At 40.2% G+C, this 20,426-nt stretch overlaps 1 protein-coding gene across 2 annotated transcripts in view; it reads left to right on the forward strand.

Moving 5' to 3' along the window:
• Nucleotides 1-20,426, forward strand: part of ARHGAP15 (Rho GTPase activating protein 15) — a 466,785-nt gene that overhangs the window by 253,792 nt on the left and 192,567 nt on the right. For both annotated transcript variants that reach the window (XM_081935112.1, XM_081935113.1), the window contains one exon: nt 19,308-19,430. In XM_081935112.1, coding sequence (XP_081791238.1) covers nt 19,308-19,430 — 123 coding nt within the window. The remainder of the gene's footprint in view (nt 1-19,307; nt 19,431-20,426) is intronic.

Consider the following 20,426-nt stretch of genomic DNA (forward strand, 5'->3'; position numbering starts at 1 on the left):
TCTTCCCTTGAAAGACTTTGTTGGATGTGAATAAGAAGAATTCACAGTAAATTAATAAAAGGGTTTTTTGGTCAGGACAAGAAGTTTGCTTCATACTCTTGGGAAGCCTGGGTCAGAACAGGAGCTCAAAATAAGACTGCCTGCCTTTGAATCTGATGCACTTATAAACTCTCAGATTTTAGAAAATTATTATGTATTTTTAATGAAGGAAGGAAACTTGAGAATTTGAATGCAAATAGTTGGAGGGGGGGGGGAACTGCAGTCATAGCATTTCCCCAACTTACAATTGCCTGAAGTGGCCTCGTATTGCAAACATTATTGTTGCATTCTAATTAAAAGTAAGCGGTTGTTGCTTTATGAGTATAGTGCAGTGGCAATAATTTGTTCACTCAAGTTCTTTTGTTCGTTGGGAGTACATAAGAGTACACATTAATTTGACTAAAGTTTTCATTATTTCACTATTGTTGTCACTCAGGTATATATTACTTTTATATAACAGAAGAATGAAAAACGTGTCTAATTTTGAATTAGATATTATGTTGGAGTTTAAATGGCAGTGCTAAGCAATGTAAGAGAGGATTAGTCAAAGAATACCTTGGCCATAGATTGCTATCATTGGTTTATTCCTCCTTCTCCAGTAACAACCTCTCATCTCTGACTTTGAAACCCGAATAGTTTTAAACTGGGTTCTTGTTTCAGTGGCTTAATCCCCTTTCATAAATCATGTTCAAGTGCTGGAATAATTTGCACATCATTTAAGAATATTTACTTTGAAACATTCACCTCAAGCCTTTTTTGTATATCCTTTCTCTCTAAAGATTTGTAGTATTGGTTTTGTTCTCTGAGGTATAAAAGACCTAGGCAAACTTTATTCCTGTTGTTTCAAGATTAATGAAATAAAATGCATATTTATTCAACAGGGAGCCAAAGAGGCTTTTCATAAGGATGATCATACACAGAACCCTAGGGAATGGTATAAAAATCTCTCTAGACTTGTTCAAAACGGTATTGAATGACTTAAGTTCAAAAACATAAAGGATCTACAAATACATTCTTTCTAAATATATTTTATCTTTGTTGTGAAAGAGAGAGCTGTATATTCTTAATAAAAAAATGAACTCAATATTGGTGAAATCTGTATAGCAAACTGTAGAAAGGAATATTTCAAACAGTTCCTCGAAAGTGAAGGATTATTAAGTACAGTCGTCCTGCCTTGTCCGGTATTGTAAATATCTCTTATAATTGTTTAGTTACACCTGTAATCTTGTAAAAGGATGTTTAGAATGGTTTCATGTTTCGTTAAACTGTATTTTATATTTATACAACTCAGATTTATACTATTTTCTATTTGAGCCTGTAGGATAGAAAATTCCTATTGCTACTGAAAGAGCTTCTTTAAGCAATCATTTATATCCATATGCTGCAATTTGCAGGGTAAGTAATGTTAGAGGATTCCAAGATTGATCATTTGCATTTTCTCTCTCTCTGTTAAAATGTCCCAGTACTGGAGGTAAGAATATAAACTTCTAGCTCCATGTTTGGTTCTTGCATATAATGCCAGTGTGTCTAATGGTTGCAGTGTGGATAAGACCAGAGAGACTCTGGATCAAATGCCAATTCATCCATCAAAGTGATTGTGTATTCTTGAGCTGGTCACTTTTCCCCCCTTGAGACTAAGAATACAAGGGGACAATGTTTGCCCTCTTCAGTTCCATGGAAGCAAGATTGGATCTAAATATTATAAAAAGAAGTATAAAAACAAAACAAAAGAACATCATGCAATTTGATGATGACAGTTGATAGATAATCCAACTTGAATAGGCTTCAGATTTAGAAATCTGAAATGTAGATGGGCAAAGAGTATACAATATGAAAGACCTGATTTCAGCTCCCTAGTGCCCTCCAAACTCATTGTAAAGATTACAAGATGATGCTGAAGATAGGCTAGCGAAATTAGTGGCAAACCATTTCGGTCTAGTAGGTTGCCTAAATTAGGGGCTGCCAGATGTGGACTACAAAACTTTGGATGGCCACTAGATGGCAGCAAAGAGTTAAACTTGTATGAATCTCTTGGCTGCTATATCCTATTTGAATTTATGCAGCCCTACCTTAGTTCTTCCTAACATCATAACAATGAAATATAATTATTTAATTTAAAGTTTTGTCCTTTGAAATGTTTTATGTTTTAAAATATGGTTTGTCTCACTAGTTTGAGACTTGACAAATAAATCTATATACATCTCTGATTTTGTTATTCAGAATAAAATCAACTATGAATTACATTCCCTTATCAAGACTAATCCCTAACTTTTACAGTGTGTGAATCAAACAGACATTATAAGATACAAAATTACTTTAAGCCATGCATCCAGTTGACCTCGGTTTTGCATTTCCTTTTAAGATAAAAGAGAAATATATTATTTTTTACGACCTGTACTGAAAATATTCAATTAATAAACCTACTAATGTTAGTTTAACAACTCCTATTTACATCTTTCACATTGCTGAATGATGACAAGCTTGTATCCAGTTGAACAAGAAAGTTGTGAGGTGGCATGCCTGTGACTTGATCCTTTGTGCCCTTGTATGTGATTTTTTTATATAACTGTGTTTCAAATAATCAGTGATGGCATTCTTTGATAACATTATTGTTTGCTTTACTTCTGATTAATCCTATTAATTATTTATTAGTCTTTGTAAGAATTGGTCCTTCTAAGTACTTAGTACTTAGTATTACTAAGTACTTCTTAGTAATAGTTTTGTAGAAAACAAAACTGAATCTCAGTTGTATTATGTACAGAAAAAAATATTTTTCTTCCCATCCTCCATATAACTATTTTAAACTTAACTAGATAATAACTTCTTAATGATTTTGAAATAATTCATGTGGAAGGAAGGAAGGAAGGAAGGAAGGAAGGAAGGAAGGAAGGAAGGAAGGAAGGAAGGAAGGAAAGGTAGGGTGATGGGGATAAGAGGATATAAAAGATATTTGTATCAAATCAGGCAATTTCTGATTTAGGATTTTTGATTAAGGCAAGGAATACTCATTGATCTTTCTTCCTTGTTGTTGTTTGTGTGGAGACATAATTTAAATGTTTACAACTTTTTTTTCAAGTTGATGGTCAAATTATATTATATCTCTCCAATCCAGTCTTTAATGGATGGAAGCACACTCCTGTTAATTGATCAATTCCTTAAAAACAAATGTGTTCCCCAGTTCCACCACTCCAACTAAAATTCCAGTTAGACAATTTAAGGGAAAACAAGTTAAAGAAGGTTATTCGGTGAATGTTATTTTGAGCAAACAAAAAATCCTCTTCTGTTGGAGTAAAGCTTTCTTCTGATTTCAAAGTTCTCTCTCTCTCTCTCTCCCTCTTCTTTTTTTTTTGCATTATACATGAATTTATATCTAAATCAATGGAAAGGCTGACATTTGGGAGAGAAAAATAATGCTAATTTTCTGCAATCAAAATGTAATAATAATCAGAATAGAGCTAGAAGACCCTTGGAGGTCTTCTAGGCCAACCCACTGCTCAAGCAGGAGACCCTATACCATTACAGATAGGTGGCTGCCAAATCTTTTCTTAAAAACCTCCAGTGATGAAGCACCTACAACTTCTGAAGGCAAAGCTGTTTCACTGGTTAATTGTCCTCACTGTTAGGAAGTTTCTCCTTAATTACAGGTTGCTTCTCTCCTTGATTAGTTTCCATCCATTGTTTCTTGTCTTGCCTTCTGGTGCTTTGGAAAATAAGTTGACCCCCCTCTCCTCTTCTTTGTATTCCAGTATTCGAATACTGGAACACTGCTATGATGTCACCCTTAATCCTTTTTTTTTCTCTAGACTAGCCAAACCCAATTCCTGCAATCGTTTTTCAGATATATATATATATATAGTCTCAGGGCCTTTAATCGTCTTAGTTGATCTTCTTTGCACTTTTTCCAAAGTCTCAACATTTAGCACGATGTAGCTGCCAAAACCTTTTGTACATCCACCTACCCTTTCCTATAAATGTTTAAAAACCAATATTTTTTTAAAAAAGAGAGAGAGACTGATTACAATCTCTCAGGATATCTATACGTTTCTCCCATACAAAAGGGGCAGCCAGTAGAATCCCTAGGTAGCGGTATCATAAGCCACACAGAAAATGTTGGGTCTCACCATTATATTGTCTAACTCACAGCCTGTTTCATGCAGTACAGGTAGTCCTTGACTTACAACCATTCATTTAGTGACCATTTGAAGTTACAACAATAAACTCCCCCCCATGTCCATTTTTCACACTTACGACTGTTGCAGCATCCTGATGGTCGTGTGATCAAAATGCAGACCCTTGGCAACTGACATGTATTTATGTCAGTTAATTAAGCTACTAAAGAGAGATACATGATGGTGAAGAACAATTAAAGCAAGGAATCGTAGCTCTGAGAGTATAGCAGGTAGTTGCATAGCCTCTTAATCTGGGAGTGATTTCATATGTTATTAAAGAGATGGGAAGCAGACGTGTGAGTAACTGCTAGTGTTCAAAGTGATAAGAGGCAGGGACATGAAAATACCAAGTGAGAGACACAAATCTTTTCCAAGCGTTTTAAGAAAAATACATCCTGTTAACTATTTAACCTTTAAGTATGGAAGATGCTAAATTTGGACTTTTGAGTATTAATTTGTATCAGATCTATAGTAAGGTCTTCCCACCCCCACCCCCACCCTATCTCTAGTACTTAAGAAGGACTAAAGTAAAATGAAGCTCACTTTTGAGATTTCTTATTTCTTATATATGATCAATTGATTATGTGTTATGATATAATTGTCAATTCTTATTGAGCACATAGATATATTTTCTTTGGGATGATCTGCCCCTAACTTCATCGTTTAGGTCTTCCTATGGTGCATTCATCCCTACTGTAACTGAGTCTATCTAACTTGCTCCTGGTTGTGTCTTCTCCTTTTTCTTTCCACCTTTCACAGCAGTAGAGTCTTTTTCAGAGAGTTAGGTCTTCACATAATACATGTCCAGAGTAGGATAGTTTGAACCTGGTCATTTGTGCCCTGACTATAAACCCTATGTTATTTGTTTGATGATCCATTGTGTTTGTTTTCTTGGGTGTGCACCATGCATGGTGTTCTTGGGAGCCTTCTCCAATAGCAAAGTTCAAAAGGGTCAATAGTCTTTCTAACCATTTTTTTCAAAATCCAATTTTTGCTTGTGTAGAACACATAATATTGTTTGTAGTTATAAACACATCATGGTATTTGATTAACTTTCCCAAGTCTTTGGAAATATATGCTCTATCAGGTTCCAGGCTGCAGTGTAGTATTTTTTTACCTCATTTCATTTCATTTCATTTATTAGATTTATAAACCGCCCCCTCTCCCCGAGGAGACTCGGGGCGTGTACAGACAGAAATAAAATGCACTATAAACAACAAAAACACAAAACCCCAAAAAACAAATTAAACAAAAAGTCTGTACAATGATCATAAAATTAGCTAATAATTAAAACCAATTAAAATACCCCAAAATTTAAAATGTAAAATACCGGCCAGGAGGGACAGAGATTAGATTATGATTATGATTGGGCCAGGCCAGCTAATTGGAACAGGTGGGTCTTGAGTTTCTTACGGAAGGAGCAGAGATCAGCAGTAACTCTAATATCGGGGGGGGGGAGGTCGTTCCAGAGGGTTGGGCCCATCACAGAGAAGGCCCTACTCCTGGGCACCGCCCACCGGCATTGCTTAGCGGATGGTACCCGGAGGAGTCCCTCTCTGTGAGAGCGAATTGGTCGCAGGGATGTGTGGGGTAGGATGCGATCCCACAGATAACTAGGTCCTGAGCCATGGAGCGCTTTAAAGGTGATAATCAACACCTTGAAACGCACCCGAAAAGCCACAGGTAACAACACCTCTTGTTCCTTTACTGTTTATGGTTGATTCTAAAAGAGAGAAGCTTTCCACCACTTTGATATCTCCATTGTCAGTTCTAAGTCTGGTTGTTGTACCTAATGGTCATGAGTTTGGCCTTTTTTATATTTAATATTAGTCCCATTTCTTATAATTCATCCTGACTTTTATTATCAGAGCCTTAAGGTCCTATGATTGCTACTTAGTCTCACAAACAAATAGGTGTCAGGTTTGATGTGGCTGTTTTCTTACTCTTTGGAGCATAAGTATACCTGTATGGAAGTCTATTCCACTGGGAATGCTTTGCTGTGGCAAACTCCTCCTTCAGTAAATTGTACAATCTTGTTCACCACTAGTTCTATCACCAATCCCTTTTCTATTGAAAAAACAAACAAACCCAGAAGTACTTAAAAACTACCCATTTCACAGAAAGGCAATATAGATACACCTATGGAATAGTAACTTTGTTGTAAGTTACTGTTTACTTCTATTCAGGAAACAGCAATCACTGATCCTAATTTCTTTTCAGACAAGTACAAAATTTTCCTTTTTAAAAAACAATCTTTTTATGACATATATTTTGCTTGCTTGACTATCATATTGGTACAAAATTATATGGATCCAAGTATACTGTTTTAGCCTTTCTTTCTTCCACAATCGTACTAAGTCTGCCATAAGCAGTTCTACAGTTTGGTTATAAAACATCTTTTATTTTAAAAAAAACAACCTGTGATTTCGGTATGTTTCGAATAGTTTAAGCTCAACTCCATTAAAACTTTTTATTCCTTCATAATATAGATGTGAGAGGATTAGGTCTTAGTTTTCACTGTTTCTCTCAGCAAATCATACACATTTTTGTCTCCTTTCTTTCCTGTTTTCCTTGCTGCTGGTATATTTTTCCTATGATAAGTGTCACCCTGTCACTCTTCTCACATATTTCAGAGCTAATTAAGATAAACGGTGATTATATGTCAGCACTGATTTGCAGGAACAACTACAATTTGGCATCTTTTCCAGTTCAGAGAAGGCTCTTGGTGAGGAAATGATACGAGTTCTTATGTTACATGCATGCAGATCCAGTGGGTAGAATTCTATTTACAGTAAGTGGAAAGTCAAGGAGAAGTCAAGAGACAAGTGACAGCCAATAAAGTGACTTCTGGTTAATTGTTTTTTCTGCCATTAACATCAGAGGAATCCAGTTGGCATTCCAACAATCCCTGTCATAAAGGCCCCAAGAAGTAGAGTGTGGGAGGGAGATATGTGAATTTATGTGTGTGTGTGCTTGTGTGCATGTGTGTTTGTGTGTTTATTAAGAAAATGTATATAGCCACCCAACTCATTTTTGGTGACACTTAGCAGCTCACAAAAATAAAATTCCAATTCAAAACCCAATAAACTTCCGGCAACAACAATCAAACCAACCATTTGCTGGGCTCCCTATTACTTTGGGGTCCCTGGCCCATTGGCCAAACCATATCTTGTGGAGTCAATCTGATTAACGTGGGAATGATGTTCCACAGGGAGTAAATCACTACAGAGAAAGCCCTTCTTCTTGGTTCCACCAGACACACCTCCTTAAGAGAAGGAACCCATAACTTTGGTAGGTTGCTTTGGTAGGTTGGGTAGATACAACTGGGAAAATACAGTCCTTCGAATAACCTGACCCAGGCCATACAGGGATTTAAACATGACATTGGAAGTAAATTGGTAGCCAATGTAGCTTCAATATACACATATACATGTGCGTACAGTAGAAAGACATAAGGAATTTTGTTATTTTTCTGCTATTTTTATTTCTGCAAAATTTCTCAGTTGGGTTCAATTTTCCTTTAGTCTCAAAGTTAGCAAATTCAGCAGAAGACTGATGAAATTTCCATTTACTTTTTGTATGCATGTTTTGTCCATCCTATTTCCTCATTATGATTTGTTTATTAAACAACTTTTGCAGGTCATAGGAAAAGCTTAGCTCCCAATGGACGGGGGTGAAATTCAACAGGTTCTTACAGATTCTGGAGAACCGGTTGCAGATATTTTGAATAGTTCAGAGAACTGGCAAATACCATCTCTGGCTGGTCCCAGAGTGGGGAGGGAATGGGGATTTTGCAGTATCCTTCCCCTGCCACGCCCACCAAGCCACAACCACAGAACCGGTAGTAATAACTTTTGAATTTCACCACTGCATTTTGGACTTTCTTAAAAATTGGACAAGTCCAAAATCAGTGTGTTACGGTACCTCCTACTGTATGGCTTCAGAGTTCCTCTGTTTGCAAATGACAACATAATTAAAATTTCAGAATTGTGTGGACAAAGTTAGCATTTTAAAACAAGTTATGTACATGATTCATTGCAATTGCAAAACAGAGACAAACTTTCTTTGATCAATTGGTATATGATATCAATGGTACACTAGGAATACTACAGCAGGATGAACTTTAAGAGCATCTTTGTTTTTCTTGCAAAAAAGTTATCAATCACAACTTTAATCATTTCTAATGAGCAAAGCAAATGGCCACATTTATGGCCAAGAATCACCAGTGTTACGATCTAACACATCTGGTGGACATCAGGTTGCAGAAAAGTATTTTAAATTAAGCTCTTACTGGGGATACGAAAGTGCTTTTAGATAAGTGATGTATATAATTAAATGCAACATCTATATTTCTTACAATAGAGATGCAAATATTTGGTGGAGCATGTAGCACATGCTATTCTGGGTGTCCTAATCAAAGGAATAGTTTGCTGCTGTAATGAATTTCAGTTAGAAAAGTGGCACTTTAAAGAAATTGGTTTTGCTATACACATGATGTGAAACAATCAATAATGCTTTAGTCTGACAAGCTCTGTCAATATCCATTGTCACAGTTCAGAAAGCCATTAATGGATGGTTCTTCAAAACCAGGGCTCCCCCAACACATGTCCAGAACACTGAGATAACACTAGATTAGGTTGGAATTAATCAGAGATGGTAAACCCTTGGGTTTGGGATAAATCTTTTGCAAATTGTGAAGTGAGAGTTCTTTGGGAAATAAACATATAACCATGCTACAATGTCATACTTTCTCTACTATTGAAAGACTGTACTGTGCCTCTGACCATTACTCCAACCTGAATTCTGCCACAAAATCTTTTTAAAAAGTGACAGACCAGCTTCATCTGCATTTTATATTTGGATCAGTGGTGGGATTCAAAACTTTTTACTACTGGTTCTGTGGCAGTGGCTTGGTGGACGTGGCATGGCTTGGTGGGCGTGGCAGGGGAAGATTACTGCAAAATCCCCATTCCCTCCCAATCAGTTGGGACCCAGGAGGCAGAGAATAGATGGGGTGGGGCCAGTAAGAGGTGATATTTACCAGTTCTCCGAACTACTCAAAATTTCCACTATCGGTTCTCCAGAACTGGTCAGAACCTGCTGAATACCACTTCTGATTTGTATCGAATACCAATTCTCTTCGTACAGACTTGTCAAAGGGAAGTGAAATATTATTGTACCTTTAATCGACCAATATGGCCAGTACATTTTTATGCAGATATTTACATTATTCATTCGTTATAATCACCCATCCAAACCCATTCCAAATGAAAGCTGTCTTGAAACACTCAAGAGTTCCCCAGTAGTTTTGGATTTCATGCTAATATCACAGTTCATTAACAAGATTAAATTGTTCATTTGCTTCATCCTATCAAGCTTGCTTTTTAAAAAGTTTTATGTTATGGAATATCAGCCAAGGCAACTTGTGCAATATTACTCTGTAACACATTGCTGTGATTTAGGTCACAGAGAAACACAGATAGAGGTGTGCAAAACATTTTGAGAAGAACTGTGGCTCTCTGTCCCATTCTTTACCTGCCTTGCTGGGTAATTAGTTTAATAAGATTCTTAAAACGGGAGTGTCAAACTTGATTTCATTGAGGGACGCATCAGGGTTGTGTTTGACCTTGGGGGGCTGAGGAGCGTGGCCAGCATGACTCAATGTCACTGGCCCTGTTTTTGCTGGCAGAGGGCTGCAGGAGGCCATCACGGCTGAAAACGGAGCCTAGGCAGGCCACACATGTCCTCCCTATGCTCCATTTTCTCTGACAGAGACACCGCAGGCCAGTCCTTCACTGTTTTCAGGGCAGCCACAAGGGCAGATCTAAGCACCCCATGGGCCAGAACTGGCCCAAGGACCTTGAGTTTGATACTCCTGCCTTAGAAAAAAATGAATATATCTTTGTGGGCCGGTTGTGATAGAAACATTTAGCTATGCTTTGTTGTACTATAAGTTCTATAGAAGCAACTAGAAAAAAGTTAATTTCAGGGCTTTTCTGAAGTGGTGGTAATGCTGTTCAAAAATTGAATATATACATCGTAATAAGCTTTCTTAGAATTGTCTAGGGCCAAATTCACTAATTTTGTAAGATATATTTAAAAACCCACTTTTGCATTTATATCTCTGCAGATTGCCATACAGAATTTTGCTAGATTTTGCTGAATGCTGGAATGTGTGGCACGAAATCCATACCATGCATCATAATACTCTAACCCCATTAGCATCCTCTTCTAATGTTTTCAACAATGCTCCAATATTCATTCTTACACTACTGTTAGTGTTCTAATGTAAATATGGGCTTTTCTTACTAGAAGCTGATTTCAAAATGGATTGTTTTGATCTTTGTTTGATAGAATAACCTGATTTGAGGAGAAAAAATAATGACCAGTAAGATCAGAATGATCCCTATGTCAGAAAGAATTGCTATTTTGAGGTCAGAATTTGATGTTTCAGGGTTGAATTCAAAACTAGTTATACATTTGTATGAAATGTGAAATAGGCCATAAGTGAAATTGTACTATGGGCAATCCTTGACTTATGACCACAAGTGAGCCCAAAATTTCCATTGCTAAATACGACTATTGTTAAGTGAATGTCACACAGTTGTTAAGTGAATCGGTGCAGTTGATAAGTTACTAACACAGATGTTAAGTAAATCTGGCTTCCATTGACTTTGCTTGTGAGAAGGTTGCAAAAGGTATTTTTTTCAACATTGCAGGATATTGCAACCAGTATAAATACATACCAGTTGCCAAACTTCCAAATGTTAATCCTGTGATCCCAGGGATGCTGCAACGACCATGAGTTACTTTTTTTTCAGTGTGGTTATAACTTCAAATGGTCACTAAACGAATGGTTGTAAACTGAGGACTATCTGTGTGGCATACTCAGTAAAACAGATGCAATCTTAATTTCAGTACTTCCCACCCCAATATGAATAGGACATTTCTTCTTTTAAAAAGTGTAAGGTCTGTTCAAATTAATAATCTTCCTCCCTCACTCAGGAGAATTAGATATTTATGGAACTTGGCATTAGATGCAAACCAGGGGTGGGTTCCAGCGGGCACAACTGTTGGTTCACTTATGTGTGCACCCCAAGTGCTTTGTGTGTCCATGTGCACTTGCTGTGTGCTGTGCATGCATGTGCAATGCAATCAAAATGTTTTGCGCATGTGCAGAAGCGAAAAAGAAGATGGTGATGTCTTTGGTGCTGCCCGGAGAACTGGTTCTGGAGCATGGCAGGCCTGGGCTGCTGCCAGTTCCAGCGACCCAGGCCGCCAAACCACTACCAGTTCAGCCAAACCGGGCCAAATCAATAAGAACTCACCACTGATGCAAACCTAATATTCAATTTAAGGTACAGATGATCTTCATGTAGATCAGAGCTGTTAAACTCACAGTTTGTGGGCCAGATGTGTCACCTGCTGGCCATGCCCATGCCTGGTTTAGCGAAGGGGGGGGGGAATATGTGATATGTCACGTGATGACATAATGATGACATGAGTTTGACACAACTGATGTAGATGGAGAAGCTCCATACTGAAATACTTGGTGAATCTTTATATTGTAATTATCCTATTTTATGGAATCTTGTTAAACTAGAACTAATCAGTAGATGTGAAACAGTACAACTGACTGTTCGGGAAAATTATGAGGTAGGTGTTATGTCCTAGCCTCGGAGTTGTGGCTTCGTCTCCGAGGCTCGCCATTGGTTGAGACGTGTGTGTGTGCCAGAGCAGGAGAGTCTCTGTTCTCTGATTGGCTAACCGCAGGACTGCCTGCATATAAATTGCTGTCAAGCAGGAACTGTTCTTTATCTTGGGTTCTGGAGTTGCTGTTGTGTTAGCTGTTTAATAAAGCCGTGTTAGTCGAGCTTTGCCTCACCTCAGTCATTGCCACCCATCAAATTTAATACTGGCGATGAGGATGGGATCTTGCTGAGGTGTAGGAAGAGTGCGTCACGTAAGGCAGACTTTCATTGTTATACAAGGCTCCCTGCTAATTGCTGAGGCAATCTCCTCAGATCATGTCTCCCTCATAATGGCCACTTTGAGCAACTTTGCCCCATTTGAGCCAGCGTTAGAGTCCTGGGAGGCTTACATTGACCATTTTGAATGTTTCTTGAGGCAAACCATCTGGCTAATTTGCCCAGTGAGGGAAAGAGGGCTCAGTTCCTGAACGCTTGTGCACGTGAGATGTTCGTAACAGCCAGGGCTTTGGCTGCCCCGCAATCAGTCCAGTCTCTTTCATGGGAGACCCTGTTGATGAGACTGCAGAACCATTATGCCCCAGGTCCGTCTCGCATAGCTAGGCGCTATGCATTCCAGCAAAGGCTTCAGAAGGAGGGGGAATTGGTGAATCAGTACGTGGCTGCCTTCAGGGTTGCAGCACTGCATTGTGAATTTCCTAATTTAGATGACTCTCTACTTCAGCAATTTGTGTGCGGGGTGACCGATTCAAGGCTGCATCGCCATTTGCTGGCCCATTCTGAGCTCAACCTGCAAGTGGCGTTGGATGAGGCTCTCGCCTCTGAGATATCTAATGAGTTCTCCGCTGAGATTGAGAGGGGTCAAGCCACAGCGGGGCCCGCATTATCATCTACTAAGACTGTGCCTATTCATCACGGGGAAGTGGACGAACATTCTTCATCCGATGCCGATGAGGCTGAGGTTGACCGCCTCAAAACAGCAGGTGGCAGTGCAGGGCGATCACAGAAAAAAAATACCTCAAAGCCATTATGCTGGTTGTGGCGGGAACCATGCTGTGCTTGGTGTCATTTCAAATCAGCTATTTGCCACAAGTGTGGAAAGAAGGGACATTTAGCTAAGGTGTGCCGTGCACCATCCTCCCCCCCTCAGGGTCAACCAGCTGACCAATCATATAACCACAAGCCAAAGCCACGGTCTTATCACACATCAGAGGACTGTTTCGCAATTTCACGTGAACAGTGGCAGGCCATTCCGCTGACCAGCCAGGCCAACGCGACGTCGGGAAAGAAGATTTACCTCAGCGTCCAGCTCAAGGGCAAGCCCTGCCGCATGGAGGTGGACACTGGCTCCTCCAAATCTATTGTCTTCTGGTCCACTATCATTTGGTGCCTTCCTTAGCCAAGAAACGCCTGTCACCTTGTTTTATGAAGTTGCGGGACTATCAGGGACACTATATCCCAGTAGTTGGCAGTCGCCGGTTCCAAGTGGTCACTCCAAGTTTTAAGGGCAGGCTTCCTCTCATCGTCGTCCAGGGCAACCTTACCAGTCTACTAGGCTTACACCGGTTTGATGCCCTGGGCCTCAGCGTCACTGGTTTGCATGCAACAGCAGGCCATGATCAGTTCGAAGGCCTGATGAAGGAGTTTGCTGCAGTTTTTGATGGGTTGTTAGGTAACTATAAGAGAACCCCCATTAGTTTTAATTTGGACCCTCAGATCACTCCCATCCATCTCAAGCCCAGAAGGGTCCCCCTGGCCCTGCATCCAAAAGTGGACACTGAACTAGACAAATTGGTTGCCCAAGGGGTCTTAGAGCCCATAGATTACTCCAAATGGGAGACCCCCATCGTGATTCCCCAGAAATCCGATGGCTCCATCAGATTATGTGGGGATGTTAAATGTACCACAAATAGGGGTCTCCAATCCAACCCCTACCCTGTCCCTGTAGTACAGGAACTGCTTCATACATTGGGGCAGGGCTCCATTTTTGCCAAGCTGGACATCACCCAAGCATACCAGCAGCTCCCTGTGGATGCTGCTGCTGCGGAAGTGCAGACCATCGTCACCCACTGGGGAGCTTTTAGATGCCGGCGGCTCAAGTTTGGGGTACGTGTAGCCCCGGGCATTTTCCAGAACCTCATGGAGCGGCTGCATGGCATTCCGGGGGTCATCCTGTACTTTGATGATGTGCTTATTTCCACCAGAAACAGCACTGAACTCATGGCACGGCTGAGTGCCGTCTTATCAAAGTTCCTGGAGGTGCGGTTGAAACTTAAGCCTTCAAAATGTCATATAGGGGTACACGAAGTGGAGTTCTTAGGGTATCTGATTGATGCACAGGCATCCACCCGACCCCCTCTAAAATTGCAGCCATTAAGCAGGCTCCTGTACCCAACAATAAGGCCCAATTGCAAGCTTTCCTTGGCCTCCTCAATTTTTACTCTGTCTTTTTGCCCCATAAAGCATCTGTTGCAGAACCCCTGCATCGCCTTCTCGATAGTGGGGCCACGTGGAGGTGGGGTCAGTGGGAAGCAGCCACTTTTATGGCCGTCAAGGACCTGTTAACTTCCAATGCTGTCCTCGTCCAGTATTGTAACCACCTTCCTCTGATGCTCACTTGTGATGCATCTCCTTTTGGGGTGGGTGCTGTCCTGAGCCACAAGCTTCTTAATGGATCTTGGCCCCCTTGGCATACTTGTCCAGGACCCTGTCCCCTCCGGAAGGCAACTATAGCCAATTGGACAAGGAGGCATTAGCAGCAGTAGCTGGAATTAAACGATTCCACAACTACCTGTACGGACGTTTTTTTGAGCTAGTGACCGACCACAAGCCTTTATTGGGGTTACTAGCAGGTGATAGGCAAACTCCTGTGATATTATCACCTCGCATGTCCAATTGGGCCGTCTTCCTTGCTGCTTACAATTACAAACTTATCTATCGGCCCAGGAAGCAGGCAGGGCATGCTGATGCCCTAAGCCATTGCCCCCTGCTGGCACCCTGGGATGACCTGGATCCTGACCCCCTAGTGTTACTGATTGAGGACCTCCTGGTTCCCTTGACAGCCACAGACGTTGCTACTCATTCGGCTAGGGACACTACTTTGGTTCAGATTTTAGACTGGGTAAGGAGGGGTTGACCGCAGATGCCAGTTCCCTCACAGTTCCTGCCATTCAAACACAGGCAACATGAACTGCCAGTATTAGGGGGGTGCCTGCTGTGGGGCCATAGGGTGGTCATTCCTCCTCAATTGCGGGAACCTATCCTCCACTGTCTGCATGAGGGGCATCCTGGGATAGTGAGGATGAAGGCCCTCGGCCGGAGCTATGTGTGGTGGCCTGGTTCGGATCAGGATATTGCGCAGTGGGTGACTAGGTGTCAGGAATGTCAGCAGTCCAGGCCAGCTCCCCCCACAGCAAAACCTAGGAAATGGGAGGACCCCAAGACTCCCTGGGATAGGATCCATGTGGATTTTGCAGGGCCGTTCCACGGCCAGATGTTCTTGGTAGTGGTCAATGCATACTCAGAGTGGGTGGATGTCGTCCTAATGTCATCGACCACTACCAAGGCTCTCATTAGGGCTTTGCGAAGGATGTTCGCGACTCATGAGTGCCCAGATGTCCTGGTGTCAGATAACGGCTCCCAATTGACATCTGCATCTTTCCAGATGTTCCTAGCGGGTCACGGTATCCACCACATTCTGGTGGCCCCTTATCATCCCTCCAGCAGTGGCATGGCTGAGCAGATGGTGCGATCTGTTAAAGAGTCCCTAGCTAGTCTAGGGCCAGGGGATTGGCAGGCCCGAATTGACAGATATCTGTTAGTGCAGCACATAGTCCCATGACCCCAAACCAACCACAGCCCTGCAGAGCTGTTAATGGGCCGCCGCCTCCAGACTAACCTAGATCGACTTCATCCCAGCTACTGCAATGACAAACCTATTGTCAACGATAACCCCACCAGGGGTTTCAAAATGGGGGATCTGGTTTTTGCACGGAACTATGGGGATGAGCAGAGGTGTTTACCGGAGCGCATTCTGAAATTAACAGGTCCCTGCTCTTACAGGGTTGGCCTAGGCGATGGGCACATTTGGCACCGCCACATTGATCAGCTGTGACCGTGGATGGCCTCGACACCGATGCCAGCTGATCTCTTCCCAGTTGGGCCTATAGATTCCCCGGTTACTTTGGACACCTCCGTTGAAACTCAGCATTGCCCATCCCGGCAGTCCAGTGTTCCGGCACCAGACTTACCAGAGCCATCAGAGTCACATCCAGAGTCGCCAGGTGGGGAGTGAGTACAGTCGCAGGCAGTTCCCCTGGAGAAGCCTCCTCCTGCCCCTTGTATGGCATCAGTTCCAGCTGAGCCAAGAAGATCGGACCGCACACGCAGGCGGCCTGCATATTTGCAAGATTATGCTTGTATCTGATTGGTGGAGATGGGTGTTATGTCCTAGCCTTGGAGTCGTGGCTTCATCTCCGAGGCTCACCATTGGTTGAGACGCGCGTGTGTGCCAGAGCGGGAGAGTCTCTGTTCTCTGATTGGCTAACCACAGGACTGCTTGCACATAAATTGCTGTCAAGCAGGAACTGTTCTTTATTTTGGGTTCTGGAGTTGCTGTTGTGTTAGCTGTTTAATAAAGCCATGTTAGTCGGGCCTTGCCTCACCTCAGTCATTGCCACCCATCAAATTTAATAGTAGGCTCTGCCCAACCAAGGTTAAATGTTTTGAAATTCATCTTAATGTGCTTCATTTAGATCTGGATATGTGCAAATGGATAAGTAGGTACAAAGAGAACATAGCCATTAAACACTGAAGAAATAATTCTACATAATACCCATATCCCATCAAGTCTGTAGCCGGGACAAGAAATGTTGATGTGTTTCACTTTATGCCATATACTGAGTTCCTTGGAATTTTTGCACATTACTGCCAAGAGTTGTTCCCATTTGAACCCATTTGAGGTTTTAAAATAGAATTCACGAACAAAAGAGCCAGCCATTCACGGGACACTAACCTCTGTATGATATATCATCCTAAGAATGCTATCATTAAAAATGGGGCTTTTTATTTATTTTTTCCTATGTAATGGATTATTGTCCCATGCTGTGAGTGTTCCAGTAAAAAGTGTCCTTTTATATGTCCTTTGTGATTACTAACATGCAGAAATATGCGTGGGGTCAGTCCAATGTTGTGGGAAAATGGACTACCCCTCTGTTCAAATCAGCAGTGAAATCAGAAGCAAAATATGCTGTGATTATCATAGGCATGTAGTTAAATGTTGTTTCCCTTAATTGGCTATACTGTATTTATTTAAAATGAAAAAAAAAATGTGGCACATTTTTATCCCTAGGGACAAAACTCCTAGCAAAGTAAAACAAAAAGAAAAAACTTGTGTGTGTGTATGTGTGTGTGTTATTTTGGTTCTTCCTTTCAAAGTTATAACATAAGCAGGGAACCTTTCATTTTTCATGTTTCTAAATAGGCTTCTTGAATTTGCCCCATTTATAAGAATGGGCATATTTGAATATCCTGTTCCATGTTTCTTCTCCAAAAAAATACACTTTCTTTTCTTTTTAAATGAGATGTACAATATATTGTAAGTTTTGTTTCTAAATTTATTACATCTTGTGTTATTTTTACTAGCATCATCACTACCCAAAGCATAAAGGAAACAGATTTTTTACAGATTGCAATCAAGAGTGGTTAACAAAAGTTGATAGAAAACTTTAGAGGACTCTGAATAAGATTATGCTTTTTGGATTCATAAAATTTGGATTATTTAGATATGCCTTTTCTCCCTTTTCTCTTTTTAATATAATTATCTAGTGTAGAAAAGATGTTTTTTACTATCCTTTTTTGCTAGTTTAAGGCTATGATTTCTCTTAAGCGTCTTGGATATGGTAGCTTCATAATGTTTCTTTCTTACGTTTACTCCTTTTGTCAAAGAACTAAATATTATCAGTGTAAATGTTTATTAATATGTACACGAAGAAAGAATATCTCCAGAATAATAGAATAACAGAGTTGGGAGAGACATTGGAGGTCTTCTCATCCAACCTCATGCTCAAGCAGGAAACCCTATACCATTTCAGACAATTGACTGTCCATTCTCTACTTAATAACCTCCAGTTTTGCAGCACCCAAAATTCTGGAGGCAAGACGTTCCATTGATTGATTTTTCATCTGTCAGAAAATTCCTCCTTAATTTTAGGTTGTTTCTCTCCTTGATTAGTTTCCATCCATTGCTTCTTGTTCTGCTTTCAGGTGTTTGGAGAATAGGATACCCTTCCACTTCTTTGTGGCAGCCCCTTAGATATTGCAACTCTATTCGACAGTTACTCTGTCAAAGAATAAAATAAGATTGGTCTGCATGATCTGCTTTTAACACACGGTCCTGGCTACTAGTTATAACTTCATTTGTTTCTAGATGTTCACAAATCTGTTTTGTGATTCCACCCCCCCCCCCCCCGTGTCTTCCCAGGTATTGATGTTAGACTGATTGGTCTGTAGTTTCCTAGGTCAGCTCTTTTCCAAACTTCTGGTAGTTCTCCAGGATTTTTTAAAGATGTGGTACATTGGTTCTGAGATAAAATTTGTCAAATCCTTCAGAACTCTTGATGATTTATATTCATTGAGATCAGACAACTGCTCTATCATTTTCTTGCTTATTTTAATTTTAATTTCTGGTCTGTCTTTTACAGTTTCTGTGTTTGGTAGGTTGGGGTAGTTTGTTTTTGCATGAAGATTGATGCAAAGAAGGAGTTAAGCAGCTCTTCTTTCTCTCTACTGCCTTTTACTTCCTTGCCATCTTCTCTTTTTAGTGGAACAACTGTTTCCTTGACTTTTTTCTTGTTATTTATATGTTGAAAGAAACTTTTTATTATTATTACCTTTGACTTTTGTTGCATTTCTTTGTTCATTCTGAGCTCTTGCTTTACTGATTTCCTCTTTGCAGGTTTGGGCTATGCTGATATTCAGCCTTAGTTATGTTTCCCTCATTCTTGGCTCATTCTTAGTTATGTGCCCCTTATTCTTGGTAAATAACCTCAGGTCTCTCCCAAAACTACAACACTGTCAGCCCACTGTTTCAGTTGTCTAGGAAATCATGAACAGCACATTTTAATTTTAAATGGAAGACCGAGCATGCCAGAGTTATGAACTTTGAGGATGAATTCAAAATTTACACATATATTGGTGGCTGTCCAATAATATGAACCATTGCTGATAGAATTCTCAGCTCACAATGTTTATTTATAATCATATTAATTAGATCTTACCACACAGAGAGTATTGAATGAAGATATAGGCAAATGTTCCATAGATTTCTAGCAAAACTTTCTGTGTTAAAAATAATAACATCATTTACAATGCTTATTTGGTATTTCTTCAGTTTTCAGGCTGAACTATAGCAAGTCTGATACAAATGACACAAGCCAAGTTAAGAGCAGATTAAAGAAGTTTATCACTCGAAGACCTTCTCTGAAAACTTTGCAAGAAAAGGGACTCATTAAAGGTGGGTTTGTTCTCTTAAATGATTTTACTTCTGATGGAAGAATCGGTTGATGTTTCTCCTTTTTTCTAAACTATTCATCTTCCTTACATCGTTTTGTTTATGCTAAACATCAAAGAAATATTTTAGGTTTTTTTTTTTACAGAAATCATCTAATGATCTATTCCCAAATGTGTAAGGAGATACTGTCAAAGATAAACCGGGGTAAGATCATCAAAAACTCTGCTCCACAAATTCTCAGACCTCGTGGAAATGGAGAAAAGCGCACAAAGCTATCAGTTGTGGACTTTACTGTGTGTGCATTGTGTGTGTGTTCTATGGTCTTCAAAGTTCCTCCAGAAATTAAAAAAAGAGGATTTTGAAGTGAGGGACGTGCTCAGGAAGCAATGCCATTAATATCAGAGGTGACCCTAGTATGCAAATTGTCAGCACTCATATTAGTGATAATGATTTTGCAAGAAATTTCAGAGTTTCAGGCAGTTTAATTTCTACTTATCAGGAGTATTTTCACCCCAGTGTGAACAGGCATAGGGTATGATCTTGTTTTTTCAGAGCTATATTGTCCAGCTAAATTGGTTGAACAGATCTAGTTGTGGGTTAAATTTTAGTGTAGTTGGAGAAAAAAAAAACATTAGTATGCAAGTTGGCTTGGCTTCCCAACTCAACATGATGGGTGTTGATATGTGTATATATAGTAATAGTACATGTGTGTGCAACAAAGCTTTTACATTAGCTTCCTTGAGCAGGGCAGCTGGTAGCTATTGAAGGAAAAAATCTTCAGAAATGGATTTCTTCCAGCTAGTTTATAGGAGGGTACATGTGGTTTATGTACACATATTGAGCATGATCCAAAGCTTAATGTGCTTAATGGTACACAAAGGACATCCAATAAACAGAGTCTTTTTATCCTTTTTATGGGCTTTACAATGGTAGGAAAAATCTTTATATGTGTATAACATACTGCTTCATGGAAATACATACATGGTTTCTTCGCTCCCT

The sequence above is a fragment of the Natrix helvetica genome, assembly GCF_964273705.1.
Source record: "Natrix helvetica genome assembly, chromosome: 1".
Taxonomy (NCBI): Eukaryota; Metazoa; Chordata; class Lepidosauria; order Squamata; family Natricidae; genus Natrix; species Natrix helvetica.